The 25,867-nt window shown below is 37.0% G+C and overlaps 2 protein-coding genes across 6 annotated transcripts; both read right to left on the bottom strand.

The window, feature by feature from the left end:
* Positions 1–2,228, bottom strand: LOC107734098 (ras-related protein Rab-32-like). The gene is made up of 3 exons (XM_016545955.1): positions 2,015–2,228; positions 918–1,189; positions 1–141 (listed from the first exon to the last, which is right to left on the bottom strand). The coding sequence occupies exons 1-3, from the start codon at positions 2,226–2,228 to the stop codon at positions 1–3; spliced, it is 627 nt and encodes a 208-aa protein (XP_016401441.1).
* A 2,331-nt stretch (positions 2,229–4,559) lies between these two features.
* On the bottom strand, positions 4,560–22,278 carry grm1b (glutamate receptor, metabotropic 1b). 5 transcript variants are annotated; one of them, XM_016545387.1, is made up of 11 exons: positions 22,184–22,278; positions 20,517–21,332; positions 19,303–19,552; positions 17,245–17,480; positions 16,246–16,254; positions 15,776–15,787; positions 13,478–13,724; positions 12,915–13,083; positions 12,671–12,797; positions 7,151–8,081; positions 4,560–5,662 (listed from the first exon to the last, which is right to left on the bottom strand). In XM_016545387.1, the coding sequence occupies exons 2-11, from the start codon at positions 21,232–21,234 to the stop codon at positions 4,837–4,839; spliced, it is 3,525 nt and encodes a 1,174-aa protein (XP_016400873.1). In that variant the 5' UTR covers positions 21,235–21,332; positions 22,184–22,278; the 3' UTR covers positions 4,560–4,836. The 5 variants fall into 5 exon arrangements, with proteins under 5 accessions (XP_016400873.1, XP_016400878.1, XP_016400884.1 ...); XM_016545411.1 differs by having other exon boundaries at positions 5,460–5,627; XM_016545392.1 differs by lacking the exon at positions 15,776–15,787.
* Positions 22,279–25,867: the final 3,589 nt, after the last annotated feature.

The raw sequence follows: 25,867 nt of genomic DNA on the forward strand, positions 1-25,867 counted from the left end.
TCAGCAGCAGGTAGAGTTGCTCTTTGACTGCTGTTGCAGGTTGAGCTGCATGTTCTGCTCTTCTTCTTTCTCTGATTCCTCATTGTTTTGGAGAATGTGCTTCACAAGGAATTTAGCAGCTTCATCCACATTGATATTCTCCTAAAGCACAAACACAACAGCAAATCTCCATTAAATCTAGCTACATCAGTTTAAATCTAGTAACGAAACAGAAGTGGAATAGTAGGAGTGACATTACTATACATTTTATAATAGTAAAGGCAATATTATAAACAATATACTGTAGCTAAACATAAACAAAAGTGACAGTAAAGACATTTATATTGTAACAAAAGATTTCTATTTCAAATAAATGTTGTTCTTTTGTACGTTCAGTTCATCAAAGAATCCGGGGGGAAAAAATGTATCACAGTTTCCACAAACAGGTAAAGCAGCACAAGTGTTTTCAACAATGATGATAATAAGAAATAATAAGAAATAAGTAACTTTCTTCAGCAGTAAATCAGCACATTAGAATGATTTCTGAAAGATCATGTGTCACTGGAGACTGGAGTAGTGATGCTGAAAACTCAGCTTTGATCACAGAAATAAATTACATTTTAAAATATATTCAAATAGAAACCAATTCTTTTCAATTGTAATAATATTTCACAATATTACTATTCTACTGTAATTTTGATCAAATAAATGCAGCCTTGGTGAGCAGAAGAGACTTATTTCAAAAGTATTAAAACATGTTTAATGTTTACATAAAAGTAAAAAAAAAAAAAAAAGTTTAAAAAAATACAAATTAAGTTGATATTAAGTATGTAATTAATACATAAACATGGAGGGAGGACACTGGTTGGGTTGAAAAAACCCTGTTTCTTATCCAGAATGGGTCTAAATAAGGAAAAGCATGATAATAATCCAGTCACCTTCGCTGATGTCTGAAACCATCCAATGAAGCCCTTCTCCTGGCAGAGTTTCTCCAGAAGAGAGGCATTCCACACTTTAGTCTCATCACATTTATTGGCCAGTAAAACAGCAGGGATCGGACAGCCGTTTTTCAGCATTACTTGACCATCAAGTTCATGTTTCCAGTTCAGAGCTCCATCCAATGTTGACCTGTTTGTCACGTCATACACAACAAACGCACCACTGGATCCCTTGAAGTACACACGGTTCAGTCCTCTTACACGCTCTTGACCTAAATAAACAAGAGAAGAAAAAACCCCACTTTTAATCATAAAGCACCAAATTAGCCTTTAAGATTATGGTCCTAACTCTCCAGTTTAATTGAGAAACACAAACTGATCAGTTTACAGGCATTTCAGATTCATATGACATGTTTTTCTTGCCTGGAGATTTATAGTCACTATATATGAATCTGAAAGTGAAACTGTGCCACTAAATGGTTAATAATTACCCTGATGAGGACCGTAACTAAAAAACAACAATTTTTGTCAAAGTTAGACACATTTCTGTATCTAACTTTCATATTTTGTTCATGATACCATTTTCTCAGCATAGTACATATATATGTACATCAACATAATTAGAGTTTTATGCACTGCTAATCTATTATGACCCATCAAAATAACCAACATTGTTCTACAATACTAATTACAAGTTTAAAGGGGTCATATGATGCGATTTCAATTTTTCCTTTCTCTTTGAAGTGTTACAAGCTCTTGGTGCATAAAGAAGATCTGTAAAGTTGCAAAGACTAAAGTCTCAAATCCAAAGAGATATTCTTTATAAAAGTTAAGAGTCAACCACGCCTACCTAAAACGGCTCGTTCTAACACACCCCACATGTCTACGTCACGATGTGCGAAGATTTGCATAACACCGCCGAAATGTTCACGCAAAGAAAGAAGGCATAACTTTTATTCTAGCTGTAGTATTGTTGCTATGAGGAAAATAATGTGTTTTTTTAACCTTAAACCGCATAAACACATTTCATTACACCAAATACACAAAATAATGTTCTTTTTAGCAACATCATATGACCCCTTTAAACAAAGACTTACCTGCTATATCCCACAGCTGAAATCGCACCCGCGTGTGACTGTCCCAGTCTATCACCTTCATAGAAAAATCCACACCTATAGTCGTTTTCAACTCCTCGTAGAATTGATTTTTCACAAATCGTTTAACAAAGCTGGTTTTCCCAACTTTATGGTCTCCAATCACCAAAACTTTAAATAAATGTTCAGTGAATCCTAATTCTGAGTCTCCTGACATTTTCCTGGATAGCGATAACAAATCGCATCTGCAGTAAATGACCTAGTTCTCATTTATTCTGCCGGTTAAATCCCTGTCCTGTTTTCCAACCATGCTACCAACAACACAGACCGTTTCCAGCACTAAAAACAGTAAAACATAGAATTTACAAGTTAAATCAAAGGTCAAAGTTTGAGTGTTTCAAGTGCAAAGCGTGCATAAAGTGACAGTGAGACACACAGGTGTTGAAGACGGTTCTTTAACATGGTCATATGAAAGCAATAACTGGTCACATTTTGGGAAATTATTAACTAAACACTGCAGCAACAACCCTGAGAGCTTATTTACAAAATATACAGTATTTATCATAAACCTAATAAAACATGCTCACCTAAAATAAGCTAAACAGCTCCTGACAAAATACAGCAGAACTAAATGTCATCTGTAGAAACATGTAGTTTTATCTTAAGATAGCTACTTCTAGGCTCATACAGTATGCAATAAATGATTGTTTTAAAAAATATAATAGCACAAATGTTTTCTTAAAGCTGAAGTATAGACTACAGTATGCAGACTACACATATTGCACTGCAAAAAAAAAAAGAAAACTTACAGCATAATCATTTCAGATAATATCTCAAAAGTTACCTGAATACAATCTTCTATAACTGCTTAAAATTCCATTATAATTTAGTAACCGTCATGTCATATAGGATTTAAATGGTCATAACAAGAGTATATAACTGTCTTCATATGAGGACTCGTGGTACATTCTGGTGAAACTGTCGTCGGTGGCCCTGCTGAGCATTAGGGGATCTTGAATCTTCATTAACACACTGACTATATGAAGCATATAAGTATTTGGAGCTGATATGAAAACATTTAACCAACAAGTAAGATAAGCTACCAAATTCAGGTAATAATTTCTAATGGAAAAGTCAATGTATTAATACAAACTCTAGCTTTATGTTATGACCATCTAAATCTAGAGATATATGATATATATTTACATTTTCTTTATTATTAAAAACATAACAATCACATAAATAGAAGAAAAATAATATATACACTTCCTATTGTACTTTAAACACACAAACTATACAAAAAGTACATTAAAAACAATACACCATGAAAAAATACAGTGGTTTTGACATTGGCACTTAAAAACTACGGATTGTTTGCTACATTTTGCTAATAAATTTACTAGGCATTTGTTATCTACACTTGCTGTAGTTTACTGCATACATATGCTGCGTGATTTAATGCTGTAATGTAGACTTAAAACTGTTTGATGATCATGTTTATTTAATATAGACTCAGTTTAAAATGTAGTTTATAAAAGTCATGATTGTATAAAATACCTTAAACACGTTAAATTGTCACTGATAGAGTTGCTGCACATTGTCTGAATTCCTAAATCTTCATTTTCTGCTACAGTGGTTATTTTCTGCTAGTCCTTTAGATGATTCGATCTATTATGAAAAACATAAACGGCTCAGAATATACAGCATCACAATGACTGGTGTTGGTTTCATGTCAACTACTGCTGCCATACTAAAGCAAGATATAGTGACACAAATCAAGAGCACCTACACGTTTGGTTCCTGCTTTTACTCAATCCAGCACTGACATTAAGGTCCAAAATTAACTTTTTTGCCACACCTGCCAATTGTGGGTGAATTGAGAAAAATTACAGGACGTTAAACTGTATTTTGCTTTATTGTTAACTAAAACTAAAAACATTAAGAAACATTAAATAAATAAATAAATAAATAAATAAATAAATGATAGTCGAATGTAATAAACTTTTTTTTTTTTTAAACTTAAACTTATTTTATTTCAGCTGGTTGTCAAGACAACATCAAATTTTCATTTAGTTTGACTTACTAAATTAACTAAAATGAAAATAAAAATCAATAAAAGCTATATAGACAATTAAAGAAAAAAAGAGAGAAAAAAAACAACTAATAAAAATGACAAAAACACAAAATTAAACTAAAATGAAAATGAAAATGAATTCAAAATATTAATTAAAACTATAATAGTACATCAATTAACTTTTTTTGCCACACCTGCCAATTGCAGGTGAATTTACCAGCCATTAAACAGTTTAATTGTTAATTTCTGGGTTATTATCATTAACTAAAAGTAAAACCATAAAAAAAACACACACACTAAAATAACCGAAATAGAAATTAATATAAACCATACAGGATATATTTAAAGAAAAAAAAATAATAAAAATGACAAAAACACAACAAAATTACTAAACCTTTAACTAAAATTAAAATTAAAACAAAATATAAAAACTATTTATTTTGAATAAAAACTATAATATTAAAATAACACTGGCTCATTTCAAATAAGTAGATGGTACACAAGCTTCTCCATATCTATGTGAAACAGTGAAAGGCATACTGGCAAAATTTTATGTGCAATTCGTACTTGGCAAGTCTTAATTTTGGACCCTGGTCAACATACAATCACTTCCATACTCTCTCTTTAAATCAACCATATATAATAATAAAGCTCTCTAGTGCAGGCGACTTACAGTCACATTATTGCACAAACTAGTACCGTAGCTATTATTTCACAAAGCTAGAGTTGACACAATCTCCTAAAATAAATTTCAAAGGGTCGAGGAGCTTTGCTTATAGTCTCTGAGAATGACGGATGCGTATGTGACGCTCGGAGGCGTGCATAAGATGGACTCGGACACGGGGGAGTTGGGAACGGGGCTGCCTGAGCCGAGAGAATCACGAAACGGAGAAGGTGGCATGAGGGCCATAGAGTCCTCCATTGCCATTTTAATCTGCACCAACTCCTCCTCATCGTGGATCTGCGCATTGTCATACATGTAGCCGTGAAGAAGCCCGAACTGCTCGTTTTCAACCTCCTCCAAAGGGGAGAAAGGTTCGTCCGTGTACGCGCCCAGTTGCATAGGCAAAATCGGATGCGGGTGCAATATGTGGGGTTGAAATGGCAAAATCACCTCGTCGCCCGGCTCAGGCAGGCTTATGATCTCATCCAGATCGGGCATGTTTGAATTGAACTCGAGCACCTCTTGATCTGCAATACCATGTTGAGGGAGAACACTGTTTTTTCGTGGCACGTATTGCTCGGGAGTGTAAAACAACATATCGGCGCCCGCCTCCTTCATAGGCTTGCTGACAGGCGACTGCCTGAGAGCCATCAGAGGAGGGCTGCCCGAGGGATTGTATCTGATCGGGTCGCCCTCATCCTCCTCAGCTACATTGTACAGAGTCTTGGTGCTTAAATCGGAAAACTCCATGCCTGGGCTATTGTAGGTATTAGTTAGGGGTTTGATGACAGCCGTCTGATTGGATCCGGCTTCCTGCCTCTTCACATGTACAGACAGTCTGTGCCACATGTGTTCCCCTTTCGGAGGATGTCTTGAACCTGGTTCAGACCATGACACAGACTTTCCATTAGAACTATGAACAAAATAAAGACGACTGTTATTTCACAGGAACCGAGAAAGGTGAACACAAGAACAACATTTCTGGTTCGTGTAAAAAATTATGCAAAAATATGCTGAATATTACTATTCAGATATTTAGTTTATGCTTAAAAACAATTGTTTTTACAGCTCAATAGAGTTGGGCGGTAATCTAATATTGCCAAAATCTTAATCACAGTACACTGTAAGCAATTGTGTATCAAAGTGACAGTTTAAAATGAGGTCCAAAAGTCTAAGGCCAACTTGAAAATGTAGAATTTTTCACATAAACTTGGTAATAAACAATTCATTGAGAAAAAATTCAGATCCTGTACTATTTCTAGACTAGACTAATCAAAAGTATTTTGAGTAAATGAGTGTCACTGCTCATGTGACTCTTTGTAACGATGGTCAGATTTACTTCCAAATTGAGCTAAAGATGTTTTTTGGAACATCTCAAATCATGCCGGAGATCATGATCATCAGGTTTTGTTCATTTCAGCTCCAGTGCTGCTGTCATTAAAGCAAACAGAAAAACTAAATGGTAAAAAATTCTGAATTTGTGTAAAAATTCAAATAAACTTTTCACTCAAAAATTGTTAGTAATATAATTTTCAAAAATATTTATTTTAAATAACCATCCATAATCAGTAATCCCAATTGCATAATATAATATTTAAACATTATAATATAATATATTAAAATATTTAAATATAAAATATTACATTAAAACATAGCTAAATAGAAGAATTTTTCTAGTGCTCTCAAATGTTTGGACCACACTTTATACCACAATATACATCACAAATAATTAGACATTTTTATCTAATTTTCACATTTTATCTGGAAATGATTTAGACTAACAAATGAATTAGTCTGGCATCACTGCAGAAACAGCTTCACATTATTAAAACAAAAGACTTATATTATAAAACAAATAGTTGCATCTCTGACCACAGGCATTGCAAAACAGTGATATACTTATGCAACAAGTCACAACCGTAAAACAACTAGACCCAAAGATTTTGGCCTTGTTTGGAACAAGTCCTTCTCTCTATTTTTGCATTACTCTATGTTTCATGTGTAAATACCACAAATATATCTATTGTGGCTGTGGTATAAAAATCTCTTCCAGCTGACAAATTTCTACCATTATCTAATATACACCATCATACTGCCCAGCAACTCAATAACTGGTAGTGGGACAATAATAATTCTTGCTCTTTGCCATTACATACATCTAAAGCTACTATAGTCTCTCAGTCTCCCCCAGCCGTGCTGCTCAGACGCCCCTGGGTGTGCAGGTTTTAATTGTAGTTGACCTGCAAATCACAAGATGTCTGAGAGAGCCGTTAATTGAAGAAGCTCCTGAAAATGGCATGATCTTAAGATCTGGAGAGAAGCTGGAATAACAGGACTGGACCCATGGGCTCTAACGCAACAGGACGGAGAGAGACTGCACTAACGCCGCTGAGCTACTTACTTGGCATTTCCAGACGCGTTCTTCTTGCGTTTGAACATGTTTAGCAGGCTGTTGCTCCTGCAAGCAATTTTTCCGTCGCCCACGTGCATGCGCACCACATCGGAGGTGGTGAACGCGCTGCGTACGTTCCTCTCGGGCTTGGCGATAATTATGTACATTTTTGGAGTGAACATGCACCCGAGAGCCACCGTCACGCTGAGGCTCACAGAGAACGACGTGGTGATGATCTTGTAGTTGGAGCCAAAGTAGATCGGCACAAAGGCCAACCAGATAATACAGGTGGTGTACATGGTGAAGGCGATGTACTTGGCCTCGTTGAAGTTGGCAGGGACGTTGCGAGTTTTAAACGCATAATAGGTGCAGCTGAGAATGAGCAGGCCGTTGTAGCCCAATGGCGCAACCATGCCCAAATTGCTGGTGTTGCATATTAGGAAAACTTCTCGAATACTCGGGTAGGACTTTATGGGCTCCGGAGGCTCCAAGATGATCAATGTGACCTCTAAAGTCAGTTGCACACTGACCAGGATGGATGTGATCACCACTTGCGCCCAGGCGCTCATGAAGCGTGGTTTGCGCGTGCATATTTTCTTCTTGCTGCCGGCCAGAATGCGAGCGATGCGGTTGGTCTTGGTGACGAGAGCTGAGTAGCACATTGAGGCTGAGAGGCCCACGAGGAGGCGCTGCAGGTAACACGAGGCTATGGTGGGACGGGCGATGAGAGTGAAGGGGCAGATGTAACCCAGGAAGATGCCAGCCAGGATGATGTAGCAAAGTTCACGACTGGAGGACTTGACGACTGGCGTGTCTCGGTACAGTATGAAGATGAAGGTGACGAAACTGGTCACTAGGATGCCCAGACATGAAAAGGCGACAGCCGCGATGGATTCAGGATGACTCCACTCCAGGTAGCGCAGGGGAAGGGGCTCACAGACTGAAGAGAGAAGACAAAATGATTAGATCTTATGTGAGACTATGAACACAATGCATTAAATTATTAATAGTAGTGTTTGCTAAGGCAAACATCCCTATTATTATTGCTTATACTATGCTAATAATGGTGTGCAAATAATTTTCTAAGCTTCAGACTTTTTATCTGGTAGACAATAAACCCAAAACTACAGATCAGAATATCAAAGGGACTCTTCTGACTTGGGCCAGTAAGCAACCACATAGCAATGCCCTAGCAACCACCCTAGAAATGGCAAAGCAATGCACCAAAACCCACTCAGAACATTCTTAGCAACTGCATAGCAACTCCCTTGAAACAACTCCAAAAAATTTGGGGATGTTTTTGTTTGTTAAAGCTGCATTACATAACTTTTTTTGGTTAACAAATATCCAAAATAAATTACAAAACAAGTACATAATCAATCAGTGTTCAAAACTATCTCCTTACCTTAGTCTGATTCACAACGGTAAGCTCGTAATAATGTTTTCTAATTTGAGTGGTTCAGGTCGTTCGCTTTGCGTCATTACGTCACATCTGTATATTCACAAAGAAGGAGTCCCGGCTAGTAGGCTCTATTGTGTGTGTGGATGCTGCAGGTGGCGGATCATTTGTAGCCTTTTCTTACAACAACTTGTCATTTTGAGAATAGAGTTTTAAACGGTGCATGATGGTACTGAAACACATGTAAGTGACTGAAATTAGATTATAATTTTAAATGTGCATCTGAATGATCTGATTACAGATATGTGGGATTACACTGTACTTACAAAAGATTTGTATTTCAAAGAGAACGAGTTCTAAGGAACATTAAATTGCTTTTTTGAGGTTAAAAGAACAATTTCTTTCGATGACATTCGAATGGTATGACAATTACAGATTACTGTACAGAAATTCAAAAATCATGTGTTGATGTTAACATTAACAATTTGAAATCAAAGTATAACAATAATGATAATTTGCACGGTTTGACGTGATCTGAGCTTACTTTGTGATAGTTAGATTTAATCACCATTGGTAGCGCAATTTATTGTGAAACTTTTTTTTTTTTTTAGGTTGGTCAGAACAAAACTGGCAGACATGTTACTTGTTCAGATGAGATTTTCCGGTGAAACGTATTATTTTGGATGTACTTCCAAGACGTAGTATAATTCTGAAGTACAGTGAATATCCTCACTGGTGCGTTGACTGACAGCCCACACATAAACCTAGCTCAAAACATTAGATTCATCCGTGCTGAGGAGCCGTTCCGATGCACAACCCACGTAAAGAAAATATTTCAGCAAATAACTGCAATTGCAGGTTTCAAACAGAGATGGCGACAAAGAGGCAAAACTTACCTATCAATACCCTACTAACTACTTTAAACACCCTTTAAACACGCCAAAATCCACTCAGAACAACTGCATAGCAAAGCCCTGGCAATGACTCAATTTTTAAATTTTTCTTTTTTAAACGGCACAGTAAGTAACTGTAGCGTCTGGACCAATCAGACACACCATTTTTCATTTGATTATTGAGCACCCTATCAGCTGCACAGCAACACACTCAGAATACTTAGAGCAACCGCATAGCAACACCCTGGGAACAACCCACAAAACTTGGGGTTGTTTTTTAAGTAACCACACCAAGCAACACCCTAACCACATAACAATGCACAAAACACTCAAAATACTTTAGAAACTACATATCAACATCCTGGCAACAACCCACAAAACTTCAGGAGGAGTTCTGTTGATTTGGACCGTTAAGTAACCAACACCCTAGCAGCTATTTAGAAACTCATAGTAATGCTCTGGACCCATTTTTTTATTACAATGGACATTAAGTAACCACTTTTAACACCCTAGCAGCCACATAGCAACGCACCAAAATCCATGCAGAGCACTAAGAAAAACCGCATAGCAACACCCTGGCAACAACCCACAAAACTTGGGATTGTTATCTTTTTTTTTTATTTTTAACTTTAACCAGTAAGTAACCACCTAGCACCCCCCCAAACCCTCATAGCAATGTACAAAAACACTCAAAATACTTTAGCAACCACATAGCAACATCCTGGCCTCTGTCCTTAAAAATATTGTGATGCCCTGGCAACAACTTTTAAAAATTTTTTTTTTACATGGAACAATGAGCAACCACTTTGAACACCCTAGCAACCACATAGCAATGCACCAAAACCCACTCAGAGCACCTAGAGCAACTGCATAGTAACACGTTGGGAACAACCCACAAAAATTTTTTTTTTACATGGTAAAACGTAAGTAACCAATTTAAACACCTTAGAAACCGCATAGCAACACACAAAAATATTCGAAATGCTTTGAAAACCACAAAGCAACATCTTGGCAACCAGTCCCCAAACCAAATCTGGGATGAGTTCTATTGATTTGGACTAGAAAGCAACTACCAAGCAACTCCTTAGCAACTGCATAAGAATGCACCAAAACCCACCAAATGTATAGCAATGCCCTGGCAATGATTTTTTTATTTATTTATTTTTACACACATGGGACAGTAAGTAACCCTTGTGAATTCTGAACACCCTAGCAATCACATAGCAACACACAAAAACACTCAGAACACTTCAGCAACCACAAACAATGTCTTGGCAACCAGCCATAAAAATTCAGAGTTGGTTCTCTTGATTTGGGTCAGTAAGTAACCACCTAGCAAATACTATGAACAACCTGGCAACTGCACAACATGCTAAAACACCTCTGAACCTCTTATTAAGCCCTGGAAACCACTCTTAAAATTTGTGCTTTGGTTCTCTTGAATTTGGCCAATCTAGCAAAGCTCTCGCAACCATCTAGCAACAGTCCAGAAATATTCAAAACACACCTGCATAGATTTTTCCCATTTTACTGTGGACTCATATGTCTATATTCATAGGATGTGAGACATTACGAATTTATACTTCCACCAATAAGCAAACACTCTAAGAGGTCAACAGGGGGTTGAGATCAAAGCATGCATTGTTGAATATGAATTAAAAATGGCAAAAGCATACACTTCGCATTGCTGCGCGTCTTTGTAGGACTGGCCATCTGAGTGTGACCAGCTCGCTTATGCACCAAGTGCTAAAGTAGGTTTCCAGCTCACCTAAAAATAAACAGCCCTTCCACTAAGGGACCGGCCGTAAGAAAGAACCAAGCCAAAGGAGACTTGAGAGACTGCAGCAGGAGAGAGGAAATGAATGCTTCCTCATTACCAACACCAGTTTTCATGAGAGCCAGACACTTTTACCAATGACAAAACTCAAGGAGAGCTTAAAGACAACAATTTGTATCTAGAAATACATGAATCACAAATAAAATCTGTATTTGTTCCATGCACATGGGTTATTCTTGAGCTACGGTGAATCTTTGCATTACGCCAGTAGCATAGAATGGAGCTATACTATAGTGAACTGATGAAAAATACACTGCTAGGACACTCTAGGCTGCTGCATTGACATTGACCATCATAGTGTATGAAAATAGGCCAGAGAAGTAGGTAGTGAAGTAGGGCTGTCACAGGCGATAAGTTGTACAGCGCAAGCAATCTGTAAAAATGATAAATGGCCTTCAGGTGTCATGGGAAACCTTTTGAAAATAGGACAGTGAAGGTCTTTTAAAAGGCCAAATCAGTAATCTAAGGCTTGGAGAATGGGGTTCTGCATGGATGTTTGATGACGCATCTATGATGCTTTGATTCAGACACATACTTTTTCCTTTGAATTCAAAACTCAGTTTTCAAATTTAACTCAATTTAAATTGAAACCAATTAAAGTGAATCAAACTTTGGGCAACAGTACCATGAAGGAAAATCATTAACAACATTTGAACATTTTCTGAAGAAAAAAGTTTGTGCAAAAGTCACCACCGTAATTTTATCGTCATATAAAAATAGCAAGTCTTATTGCTTAAAAAAATAATATCACACCTCTCCTCGACAAGCAGCACAATTTGAGGTGTCATTCTTGTCTGGCACAAATGGTAACACTGGGTTGTTTAAGGTTGTAGACCAAGGTTAATTATGCCACATACTTTCCCTTTAGTTTGTCCATTGTTTCCTCTAGACAACTATGAAATCAAAGAGATTTTGCTTCATTTTTCAGCTGACTCTAGTAATATCATGTCTCCTCTAGAGCTTCAGAAGAGATCTCAAGCTCAACAAGAAACCAAAATATCAAAGCCATCCAAAATGCAAGATTTCAGTACGATATCAAACATTTCACTTCAAATAATTTACATTTCCTGAGCAATACTATGCACATTCATTTTTTAGGTCTATACTTTGACTTTATATCAAGTATAGTCTCATTTGTATTTGTTGTTATTTTTCCTGAGGAATTTTAGGAGAAACATCTGCAACAGTTGATATTTGAAATTAAAACCGACTACACTTTTTCATAGTTATTTTTTTTAATTGAATATTTCAGCTAATATGACAATGCTTTCAGCTACTAAAAAGAGCGTAATACTTTCAGCTACAACAATTCAAATGTACCGTTTTGTCAGTTTTAAAGTCTGGGTCTGAAGTTTAACAAAAATGACTACTGCAGATGTTGACTGCTGCAAATGAAGTACCTTGCAGCTCTTTGTCCGGCCACCATCCCAGCTCACAGGCTTTGCAGGTGAACTCATCCTGCACATATTCATTGTCTTTACAGGCCGTACAGATCCAACAGCAGCTCACCTCCCCTTTCCTGATCACCTGTGAGGACACAGGAACACATTTTCTTTTATTTGTATCTTAAGAAGAAACGGATGCAATGGAAATAAAGGCAACTCTTTTATATGAGAGTTTTTGCTAATAAATATACAAACTCACCTTGATCTCTCCTTTGGAGCAGGGCTCACTGCAAACAGATCGGACCATCTCACTACGGTTCATCTGGATCATATAATCATCAATACTTAAAACGCCTTTATGCCACGAGCCGACGTTTATATAGTCATAGACTCCAGGCTCTACATACTGCAGGTTCATAATGTCATACCTTCAAAAAAGAGAGAGATAGTAACTCATCTACAATACAAGGAGTTTTCTGATATCTGTTATCTAGGGCAAGCATAACTATTATTATTGCTTCTAGTTAGGGTCAGCAATTTAAACAAACCCCTAAACCTAAGTATTAAACTTCAGCATGTAAGTCTTCCTGTGTTGATTCAAATTTTCTTTGGAATAAATGTACTTTACTAATGAAAAATGATGAATATTGTTACCAAAACACAGATTTATGGGGGAAAAAAGTGAGTGTTTGCCGAAGCCAGGCCATTGGACTTATTGGATGCATGCTCCACGGTGGTTTAAAAATTAATTAATGGCTATTTTTGTGTTATTCAATTAGTGCATAAAACGTAGCTTTATGTAGGGCAGTAAGTAAGACTGACCTGCCAGGCGAGTCCCCGTTTTCATCAAACCACACATCTTCTCCAGACACACCAGTAAACGAGGTCTTGAGGAGAAAGTCCAGCAGGTTGCTGCCATCAATGGGGTCCATGGCGTCACACAGTCCCACGTGACCCGGACACAAGTGCTCATGCATATCATGAAGACCGTGAGCCATGGCATAGATGGCATTAATGACGAAGCCCATCTTACTGTCCTGGACATAGTTGTCCTCCAGGCTTTCATAACCTGTGAGAATCAGCAAACCAAAAAGCAATTATTAGAACATCAAAGCAATGCACTCAATGAGTGTTTTAGTCAACATGAAACAACATTTGCAACCCATTTTACATCCTTATAGATCTAATCAGCTATTTGACTACTGGTTGACATTATCCCCAACCAAGTGATGTTAGTCTTTTCATGTAAGCAATGAAGACATAACTGACAGTAAATAAAGAAAAGTGCATTAAGAAAGTAAACAGGGTCAATATCGATTTCATGTTGACTGCAGCAAATCATTCAGCAATACCAGCAAATTCTGAAAAATTCCACATTTTGCAGCTAAAAGGCTTTTACTGAAATGAAAATCACAATGAAAATCCCCACTGTAACAAGTTCAGCCATGATATTTCCGATCCCCATTTTATAGTCATTTTTGAGCACTTTAAAGGGAACGATAGGGTGTCCAAAGACATCATTATTCCTAAGCCACAGGCGACATGACAGTAAGTTCTATTTTTATTTATTTATTATTTTTTTGCATTGGACAGTGAATCAAAAGACAGCAGCATTAAAAGAGAAGATCAAACAAAATGCAGTTGCCATGGCGAAGCAAACCATTTATGTAACCCAACTCAGCATTTAATTAGTAATGGACATGATGGTGACATTATTATTAATTGAGCAAGGAAATTAATTATTCATCCGTGTTCTCATTCTTGCCCGTCTCCCTCATGAATCAAAGTAAATGTGGCTGACAATTGAAGAAAAAAAAAAAAGATCGTTGTATTAATTCAAAGGAATGGGCAATGTCAAAGGACACCCTATTGGCTCATTATCTGGTGATCTGTAACAAGCCAGCAGGAAGCAATATCAGGCACCATAGCTGATAAATATGGTGTATTAAAAAACAAACAAAAAAAAAACACATATTCAAAGAAAATGCTCATCGTAACATGGCTCTCACCTTATATCTGTAAATTAAAGTGCATTGCAGCAAGCAACGGGCAAAAGCTCAAATCTAGGCATGCTTCGCTGGCCGATCCCAAAATAAAACAGTGACACTTTGAGAAAAACTAAAACATTAAATACATCTTATTAATAATAGAGGCAGATTGTGAGGATAACCCCCCTGGCTCTCTATTAGATCATTTTATTTGGTATGTCAAAGTTTTGTTTACATGCAAAGTTAAATAATTAGGACTGGAGGCTTCAGTAAGGATATGATACTGTGCTATAATATCTCAACCCAAATATCATCTCATCAAAAATGAATCAAAATCATCCCAATAATCAGATGAATTTTTTTTAAGAACAAAAAATAGAGGAACAATGTGCTGTCTAGCTTAATCAATTGATTTTAGGTTTTAAAATATTTGATTTTTAATGAGTAAAGAAATAAAAGGTCACCATATAATTTACTATGACCTTGTTTACCCTATTTACACTACGGCGCCGGATGATAATGTGTCTGGTCACTATTATTTTTGTTAAAAATAGTGAACACCAAAACATTTTTTTTACCATATAGTCACAGTATGACATCGATACAATCTTTTATTTCTCCAGTTGTGTGTTTAGCAGATGCATGTTGTAAGTGGAGCCAAATCTATAGAAATAAGAAGCGTGACCTCTTAATTTCTTCTCTCTCTCAAAGCTCTGATTCCTATTAGCATAAGCAACTAAAAATGTTTGGAGCTTAAAAGAGTTCCCCACCGGAACATGCAGCCAAGCCAACTGGCATGATAAATCTAGCTGTTATTGGGATATAAAGTTCAAACCGAAGTGCCCTTATAAATGCTCATTTCTTTATGGGGGAAAAAACATCCCAATAACTTCATATATTAGAGGTCAACCGATATTCGGTGCTGCTTTATGACCTTATTGACAATAGTAAACTCTCTCATCCAATAACATTTACTAGTGATCTGAAAATATAGACACATTTTTTAAAAACACAGAATCACAGAACATAATTTATTTTTAAATCATATGGTTGTATTATATCAGTCGACCTCTATCTATATTGCTGAAGTGAAGGGTCTCCACGTTAGCTCTTCAGAAAAATATTCACTTACCGTCTTGGAGTTCTAGACAAAGAAATAATAACAAAACAGCAGACTATGACTATTTCTCTGTTTGATTATTTGTAACAGTTTTCATTTAGCCTTTATTTTCACGTTGCAAAGAGTTGAAACAAACATTTTGCAATATAGTCATTTGACATATGACTAAAACTAATAAAAACACAAGTAAAAAAGATATAGCAAAGCAATGCTGTAAAAAAATATAGACAAACAACATGTAAATACCATAAAAGTAGATCAGATAATAAAGTGAGTGGCATGCTTCCCTGTAATTATTACACTTTAAGATGAGTCTAGTTCTGTAAAATTGTGAAACAAAATGTGGCATTGCAAATGTAGAAAATAAAGTCAGATGTCATTTGACAACCGGCTTACTGAGTGTTGTCTCAAAACAGTGCTTCAGCTGATGTTAAATATCAACCCAGCCAGATAGAAATGTGCCATAAAAAGAGTCAATTTACCTAGATCACCTTTTCAGTCAGCAGAGAAGGTTTCAAAGATACAAAAAGAGCAAAAACACAGAAAAGGTATGTGTTTTATTTTCGTCTGTTTTGGGAAATAACAGCTATAGCATGCAGAATGGGTCATTCCTGTTCTGCCGTACCTTTTAAACTCTGTAATTTGATCAAACAGATTTTTTTTTTGCATCGCCACAAAACATCAAAGAATCCTTCAAATCCATTGCTCACACTCACAAATGTTTGTACCAGTGCAAAATACCAGTCCGTAATCCATAATAACACTTCCTCCAGTGAAAAAGTGCATTTCCTGTTGTCCTCTCACATCAAAATCCACCCACATGTTTGTTTTGAACTGTTTTTACTTGTAAACGGTTCTTGATTTGTCCATATTTCTATCCTGATTCAGACAAGACAACATTTTCTTTAGAGGACATGTTTTTTTTAGCTGTAAGCAACGGTTTGAAGTTAAAAACCTCTTAATGATGGATTTGATTCTTACAAACAGCTTTTGGCTTCACAGGACATTAACTGATGGACTGGAGTGGTGTGGATTACTTGTGGATTATTGTGATGTTTTTATCAGCTGTTTGGACTCTCATTCTGACAGCACCCATTCACTGCAGATCATCCATTGGTGAGCAAGTGATGGAATGCTACATTTTGCAAAATCAATGAAGAAATAAACTCATCTACATCTTGGATGGCCTGAGGATACATTTTCAGCAAAATTTTCATTTTTGGATGAACTGTTCCTTTAATACATTGTAAATTTATTATTATTTTTTTTTTCATTTTAGAAGTTAGTGTATAACAAAGTAGTGAATTCTTTCAAATTCATGTCTATGTTGTGATTTTGGAATGAAAGAAAACTAACTCGTATGGATTAGTTAATATTTTTTCTAACATATTAGGTCTTCTATGATGGGGACACGAAAATGTACTGCATACTAGGAATGACCCATATCCAGCCTCTCTCTCTCTCGCTCTCTCTCCTCGTACCTGAGCAGTTCTTCTTATAATTCATGTTTTCTTGTGGATGTCCCGGGAGGCGGCACTGGAAACGATGCTGCCAGAATTCAGCAAACCAGGGGTTTCTATTGTTGGTGTTGAGCCGTAACTTCAGGTAATAGTCATCGAAGGACGTGACCTCCTCCGACTGTAGCTTCATAGTGATGCCGCCCACAGCTTCCTGCTCGTAGCCCTCCACGACCTCATCCCTGTCCGCCCAGCCGTCACTGAAGGAAACGTGTCTAATTAGTTACCTAATTACCTACAGCTTCCTTTTCAATCTCTCACCTGCAATGCCTGAATAACACTGATGCTTGAGTGCATTGACCTACTTTAGCACAGGCTAAAGAACAGACAAAACATACTTTGTGTTAGACATTCGTCGTTACTGCACAAGTGATGTGATGATAGCTGCCAACAGATTGATATAACCTTCTCTGATGCTTTTAGCTACAACATTCAAGGTAAAATATTGCACAACTGGCTTACTTTGCAATGCATAAACTGCTTTTTCAGGCATATCAAAAGAGCATGAGAACATTTATTTGAGCTATATAATAAGCAGGATGTAATCCCAGGCTGTTTTTTTGAGTCCCAGTCCATCTCTTCTTGAACGTGTGTTGTTTAAGGTCATAATGAAGGTGTCTTTCTGTGGTCATGGTATCACAGCACCATCTGCCTCTCAGCATCTTCTCGGCAGCACGCCAAAAACTGACTATTATTAGTTGACACTTCATATTTCACCGATGACAATTTACCACGAGCAGCTGACAAGCATTGTGTGTTCTCAAAGTGATTACAGCAAAGAAATGCCACATCAAGTTCTTCAACTTCAGGCACTTTTATGTCCTGGAAGTTGATTTTAATTAAAACCAAAAGATTTTAGATTTTACTTTTTAATTCAAAGGCCATTTTCAACGTTTCAATTACAGTTACAACCTTTCAAGTACATTTTTTCAAACTCTACTCTTATAGACAGGTCTAATCTAACAGCTAGTATCAAATGAAGTTAGTATAACACAATTAAAACACATAACAACTCAGTACAGTTTTATACATCATTTGAAAATTTTTAAATTATCCACAGTAGCCTAAAATGATTTTTAGTCACAGTGATGAACACTTTAGAAGCGCTGCTTCACGACGCTTCAGAACCTTTGCGAATCATTTGTTTCGAACCACTGGTTCAGAGCGTGTAGCTATCAAACTGACAAATGGTATTTGATGATTTGTTGATTGCATTTAATGCAACTGAAACGTTCCCAGGACCAGAAAGGTAGTAAGGACATTGTTAAAATAGTCCATGTGACATCAGTGGTTCAACCATAATGTTATGAAGCTACGAGAATACTTTTTGTTTTCTTTGCGCACAAAAAGTATTCTCGTAGCTTCATAACATTACGGTTGATCCACTGATGTCACATGGACTATCGTAACGATGTTCCTACTACCTTTCTGGGCCTGGGAACGTTTTAGTTGGATTGTTGTCTATGCAGGGTCAGAAAGCTCTTAGATTTTATCAAAAATATCTTAATTTGTGTTCCGAAGATGAACGAAGGTCTTACGGGTTTGGAACGACATGAGGGTGAGTAATTAATGACAGAATTTTCATTTTGGGGTGAACTATCCCTTTAACTCAGCCTGGTGTGACTAGTATGTCATTCATTAAGTTACTAAAGTATATGGCTTTGAATTAGCCTCCTTTAAAACAGTCTCCTTGACCCAGAATAAAGCAGCCTTGGCCAATTGATGTTCCTCTTTTCAGTCCATAGAGACTGCTTTGGTGTCAAGACAGAGGTATAAAATACTTTACACCAACAAGAGAGGGTTCTGCTGATTAAAAAAACTAAAGGGACAGTCATCCATCATTTTAATCTCATTAATAGAAACATGCAGCATCAGGAAATCATGATCATTTCTAAGCAGAATCCCTCTGATAGATCTGGTGCTTTATGAAACTATCAAGGATTATGCTTTAATGCCTCTAAATGTCCCCAGTGTCCCTGAAATGTCACATTTCATTAAATTAAAAACGAAACTTATATTCACCTGCCGATGAGGAGGAATTCTCCAGCTACACCAAGGCGTCTCATGGCCATGAGAAGACTACGAACAGTCATCCCCTCACAGAAACACACCACCACACGAGCTTTGGGCAGACGCTCTCGCAGTTTCCTCAGCAGTCGGTCAAAGTGTTTCTCCCCAGCGTTGCTGTAGATCTTGTCAGAATGGGCGATACACAGACCTTCCTGGGATGCCAATTCCTTAAAGGCCTCCATCCCACTCTCTCCATAGTTCCCTGAGGAACGACATCCAACACAATAACATTTGCATCAGAGAGTCTCTCATTGCCTCAGTCCAGCTCACCTGAGACTGCAGTCTTCAAAGTTCCTCTGCTGACCAGAAGAAGACTGCGGATTGCCTTTAGTCTGATTTACTGCTGAGATTATGGCCCATAATTGGGCTAAATAAGCAGAGTTGCCTATTCAGAATTTAAGAACTGGCTCCTTTCAATTCATGAGTGTAACATCCACATAATATGGAATAGGATTTGAATGTATTTCTCTGTATATATATTGAACGAATGAACAAACTAAGGACTGAACAAAATAATGAACAAATGAATGAATGAATCGAAAACTACAGATGATAACACAGATATTTGTTTCATTGAATGATTTGAGTGAGTGCTTTTTAATCACAGATTGGGTAGTACTTAGAATAATGTGCCATGATAGGAGACCAACATCAATCTCTTGATAATGATATGGTGATTAAAAAGTCTGTTCAAAGGCAGTCATCACATTCATTCATAGTTTTTTGACCTTGGTTGAGGATTCAAATGATACTTAGATTCAAAGTACTGAAAACTTCTTTTTACTGTCCCAAACAGACTTATTTATGATATTTAAAATGCTATTTTTGAAAGTTATCTTAAGATTTAAGCAAGGGGTGATCCAATAAAAAAGAAAAATCACAAATAATACCTGGAGCTGTTTAGACACCACTGAGACTAAATGGGGTGCATATGGAGATTTTTGCTTAATTCTCCTGAGAAAGATCCCAGGATGATCTCACATGTGTCTTCTCAAGAGATCTTAACATCTGAGCTGCTATGCACATTCATTTTATAGCTCTATGTCGAAAACTGACTCATTTGTGCCTTTTTTTCTCCCTATGTATTTTAGGAGAAACAACTGAGATCATGTTGATTCTTGAGCACTCGTTTACATCTCCAGAGCTATAAAAGAGCTATAACTCACCCTCAGTGTGAACTGCTGACACATACGTCCAGTTGTAGCGTTTAACAATGTCCAGGAGAGCTCTGGCCTGAAGAGTGTCAGAGGGCACGACCCTAAGGAAGTACTTATAGAGGGTTTTATCGCTAAGATCTATGCTTGTAGCGGAGTACGCGATCTGAGGGATGTTGAACAGCTGCAGCAGGTTCTGAACTTGAATGGCCACTGAACTGGATCCAGGTCCAATCACACCAGCGATGGGCTTTTTGGTGGTTGGCGGCTGAGCAGAAGGATTTCCCTCAACGCACCACTTCTGCCCGTCCTTGTCATCACGGATTGAGATAAGCGAGTCTCTTATGAACTCAATACTCTGTTCCAAAGCCACTGATGAGTGCCAGCAGGAGTCTCTGATCTCACAACCCAGAGTGATGTTGGGAAGAAGGTTTGGATCAGCATTTATTCTATCTAGTGTATAAAACATCGCTTCCACCCTTTGGATCCCGTACTGTTCCCTGACCTCACCGCACTTTCTTTCTGAGACCTTCTCTGCCGCTGGTTGGTGATGGACAGAAAACAGAGCGCCGATGATGATATCACCATCCATCCTTGCCACAGAGCGGGATGCTGCTCTGGGTACCACTGACCTCTGATGAACATCAGCTGCTGAGATGGGACAGGTACAAAACAATAAGACTGAGAGACACAAAATGATGAAATTCATTCTCAACATCATCATCCTCATGGTGTCAGATGTCTTCAGTTAAAATCAGCTCCATCTCGCTGGTAAGAGACAGATATTTGTTGCATTCCAGTCCAGCCATGATCATCCAAACAGCTTCCCTGCAGAATGAAGATGAGAATGAATCACTTCAGATCAGTAGCAGTTACAGATGTGATAAACTACACTGTAAAAAAAATCTGTGACATTTAAGGTAAAATACCGGCAGCTGTGGTTGCCAGAACTTCACCGTTAAAAATATGGTAGCAACATTTTAGGTTTTACAGACTTAACTTAAATTCTTAAACATTCATTTAACAACATTAGATGTAAGTTAAAACCCTAATGTACACAACTGATAAGAAAAAAACTAAGAAGAAACATAGTTATTTCTATGAAAAAACATAAAATAGGAAGTGTCATGCAGGGAATTCTGGGAGTGTCAATTTACATTTTTTCGATGTAAATTATACACTGACTGTATAATACAGTATTTTACTGTAAAATTACATTAAATGTAATTACAGTTATTCACCGTATATAGTATGGAAAGTTACTGATAACCAATTAACAGGTTTTTACTGTAGCATTTTTACAGTCTTTTACTGTTAAAATCACAATCATTTTTTACAGTGTACCATGGTTTGAGCCAGAAAGTCAAGGGCAATTACATATTCAATCATAATAATTATTAATAATTACATCCTGATGATTTGTAGATCATCCTAGATATCTGCTGTAAACATTTTTGAATCAACAAGACATTGAAACAACAGACAGAAAAGTAAGTTTCCTAAACATACAGCATGTGTCCTGTTGATGAGCCGTTCTGTGCCATAATTTAACTAAAATATAATAGCTGGTACAACAGCCACCATGCAATAATTCCTAACAGGACACTAGTTTAGTGATCTGGCTGATGTATTATATCTGTGTCATGCATTCAGTGCTCATTTAATCAGCTCATTCTCACCTGAAATCACAGCGTGTGTCGTCACATCTCTCTCCTGAGCTGCTGGAGCACAAACTGAGCCTCCTGTTTTCATCCTCCAACATGAGCGCAGGAACCTCCTCCTCCTTTATCATCACTGCATGTGAAAGTGGCTTACACACCACACACAGACAAGACACACAAATACTGAGGAATATGAGACAAACATTAGGCTATCTATTACATTTAGCCAACTATGTGTATGTGTGTCTTGTTAAAAATGAACAACTAATCTAAAATGCACTTTTTAGTTATTGTTGTTTCCTAAATAGTACTTACTGCAAGATTATCCACATTCCACTTCAATTAATTTATGAAAACATCTCGAAAAAGAAATCAGGTTTATACATACAGATACACATCACAGATGTTATACAATTAATATTAAATTTTGCAACGAGAAAACATTAATATCACATATCACATTGTACAGAAACACAGCCTATATACATGTATATATATATAGACTTTATAAAATACTTTAAAATATATTTGTTCAGATGAGTTCTCTGTGCTCATATATTCATGATATCTAAATAGATTAACATAGATATTGAACTGAATTGTTACCAATAATTAAAATATCAAGTAATGTATAAACCTAATTGTGTGAAAAAATTGAATTGTGTCGAATATTAAGAGTCCATTTCGATAAGCAGGTATCAGAGCCCTCTGGTGATGAGATTAACGCGCTGCACTGGATTCACAATTTGACCTTGAAATAGCACTGATGTCCTACAATTTCAGTTGGCATTAATTTGTAAAACAGCAACATTGCTAGGTATTAAATTTGCAGATGCTTAAAATAAATACCTGACATGTTATTTTTGTATCTAACAGATTTTGAAATATGAGTGATGAACATGAAAACACATTTTATTGATCATTAATTTAAAAAAGAACAATGTTAATAATAACATTTGAGTAAACCGCTTTGGATATTTGGGATAAACAAGATAAAATGCATAATTTGAGAATAAAATATCAGCCCATAATTATGTTGGTAATATTATATATTATATTATATAATATTAAAGACTAAATCTGACATGAGTTTGATCCACATGTTCAACTCTAATGAACAATCAGACTGTGATTGTGAGAACCAGTGATCAGGAAGAGACATCAATCTTCCACACGGAGCGTAAGATGAGCTCCACATCCTTTAACATTCGTAATGAAAGCGTGTTTAGAAGATGAGCTCTGACTGAAACCTCAGTTACCATAGTAACAGAGCAAATGCTTGATAAGAACTGTTTCCTGTGAGCTAGAAACTACATCTTCCTCCAGGTGGCGCTCAGAGATTCAAAAAGACAAATCTCCTGTTGAGCCGCATTCAAATATCTTTCTAAAAACACTAAATGTTTCCATATTTGAACTATTAGATCTATTACAGCTGTTAGTTAATTAGAAAGGAAATGTCAGTGTGTTCTCAACCGGGTGTCTCAGTTGTTTCCTACAGGAAGTTTGGTATATCTCACACAGAGACACTGAGGAACCCCAGTCAAGCCCAAATTCAGCATAGAGGGGTTCAATGAATGTGCTGTTGAATGTGTGTAAGTGTGTGTGTGTGTGTGTGTGTGTGTGTGTGTACCTGGTATTTATCACGTTATGGGAACCAAATGTCCCCACAAGGATAGTAGAGACGCTGTAGAAGGACAGACGGCTGGATGAACACTCTTTAAGGATCTTTGAGTCTCTGCAGGACATCATCCACTGGTAGTCTGAAAAACAGTCACAGTCTCCTCCAGCAGTGTGTGTGTCTGCAAGGCTGCATCTGTGGTGTGCCACCCCATGAGTGTCCGACAGTACGAAATGAGGCGAGTGGGGTAGAACATCAATAAACTGATCACATCACCTTTTTTCTCTCTTCAAAAACAGTGAGATGAACAGAAACTTCATCCACTTCATAAATCCATTCTGCTATTCTCTAATCTCAGTTCTAAAGCTCATTCAAATTATTCACATACAGATTTTCCAGTGTTGTACAATATGCATTCTGAATGTTATATCTCCTTGTATAACTCGAACGAAACAGAAAAATGCCTTTCTTTTCCTTTTTGATGCTTTAATCTGATATCCTAATACATTTTATAAACATTTAACATGGGTGGAAGTAAATCACACAAATACAAGTCACAGAAAATTATAAACCATCTTCTATTTTAAAAATGTATATTTCTGTCCTCTTCCTCCTATTTTCCACTTCTGACTTGTGAGTTATATTAGTGGTTCTCAAATCTCTCCATGAAGTACCCCCAGCCCTGCACATTTTGTATGTCTCCCTATATCTGACACACCCACTTCAGGTCTTGCAGTCTCCACTAATGAGCGTTGAATCAGGTGTGATAGATGAGGGAGACATACAAAATGTGCAGGGCTGGGGGTACTCCAGGACAGGTTTGAGAACCACTGAGTTATATGATAATGAAAAACAAGGGCTTATACCAGGCCTGGGCAACGTCGGTCCTGGAGGGCCACTGTCCTGCAGAGTTTAGCTCCAACCCTAGTCAAACATACCTGCCTGTAGCTTTTTAGTGATCTTGAAGACACTGATTAGCTTGTTCAGGTTTGTTTGATTAGGGTTGGAGCTAAACTCTGCAGGACAGTGGCCCTCCAGGACCGAAGTTGCCCAGCCCTGGCTTATACTGTAAGTCATCTATTCACAAATATTCAAATGACAACAGTAAAATAATCTGTCTCAGTATTTAATATCTTGAAGTGTGTTATGAACAGTTTCAATACAGAGGTTAAATCATGTTTATATTCACTCAGGGTCAGAGGTCACTGCTTCATCACTACAATTTGGGGTTTCATCATAGATGTGTCACTCTTCATAGACACACAGCTGAGTTCTGGAGATGCTGCTTTATGTGTGTGAACATCATCCTTCTCCTCTCTCATCTCATAGACATTTTACAGGCAGTGCTACAGAAATAGACAACTGAATTGATTAATTTAGACTAATAAGAGAAACAATGACAAAGAAAACTTAATTAAGAATTATTATGCCACACAATGTAAAAACATGTAATAAAATAAACTATACTTTTCTAACAGACTCACAAACACATTCACAATCTGAGCCTTAAAGCTTAGGATGAATAGGCTAATCACTGAAATGCTGTTCAATTCATCTCCCAGTTCAACAGTTTCAGAAAAAGCCCTACATTCAATCTGAATATTAAAGGCTGCGAAAACTAAGACAAAGTTTCTGTAGAAAGACAAATGCTTTTGAAAATACTCTTACATTGCAATAGGATAGAAATATAAGCATTTTACACATGCAGATTCAAATTGATTTACCAATGCATAAGAATGAATCCAGAAATGTGAAAATTGATTTTTAAAAAAGCATATGGCTACGTAGAGCGATGTTGCAATGACTGCGGGTACCTGACATGAAGAGGCCCGAGGTTAGCTACATTAAAAACAGGTGGGAGCGTTCATATTTTGTACACAAAGCTCCGGATCGGGGTGAAGTTAGGAGGGGTTTTTGTCCACAAAATGATAAGAGCACACATACCTTCTTTGTGTGTTTCTTTCTATAAACTAAAATTAAGATCAGAAAAGAGAACAGCTGTGTGAGTCAAAGAGAGATAATGTGAGTGCGTTTCTTTCTCTCAACTCTGTGTCTCACTTGATTCTCACAGGAAGCTGTTAAAA

The sequence above is a fragment of the Sinocyclocheilus rhinocerous genome, unplaced genomic scaffold (genome assembly GCF_001515625.1).
Source record: "Sinocyclocheilus rhinocerous isolate Xijiao unplaced genomic scaffold, SAMN03320098_v1.1 scaffold853, whole genome shotgun sequence".
Lineage (NCBI taxonomy): Eukaryota > Metazoa > Chordata > Actinopteri > Cypriniformes > Cyprinidae > Sinocyclocheilus > Sinocyclocheilus rhinocerous.

Excerpts from the sequence above, each read along its gene's own strand:
- grm1b (XM_016545387.1), bottom strand. The coding sequence starts at position 21,234 with ATGAGGATGATGATGTTGAGAATGAATTTCATCATTTTGTGTCTCTCA. Across the intron at positions 17,481-19,302 it reads GAATTCCTCCTCATCGGCAG|TGACGGCTGGGCGGACAGGG; the intron begins GTGAATATAAGT and ends CGTTTCCTTCAG. Across the intron at positions 5,663-7,150 it reads AACGCGTCTGGAAATGCCAA|TTCTAATGGAAAGTCTGTGT; the intron begins GTAAGTAGCTCA and ends TTTTGTTCATAG.
- LOC107734098 (XM_016545955.1), bottom strand. The coding sequence starts at position 2,228 with ATGTCAGGAGACTCAGAATTAGGATTCACTGAACATTTATTTAAAGTT. Across the intron at positions 1,190-2,014 it reads TCAGCTGTGGGATATAGCAG|GTCAAGAGCGTGTAAGAGGA; the intron begins GTAAGTCTTTGT and ends TTGTTTATTTAG. Across the intron at positions 142-917 it reads GGTTTCAGACATCAGCGAAG|GAGAATATCAATGTGGATGA; the intron begins GTGACTGGATTA and ends TTTGTGCTTTAG.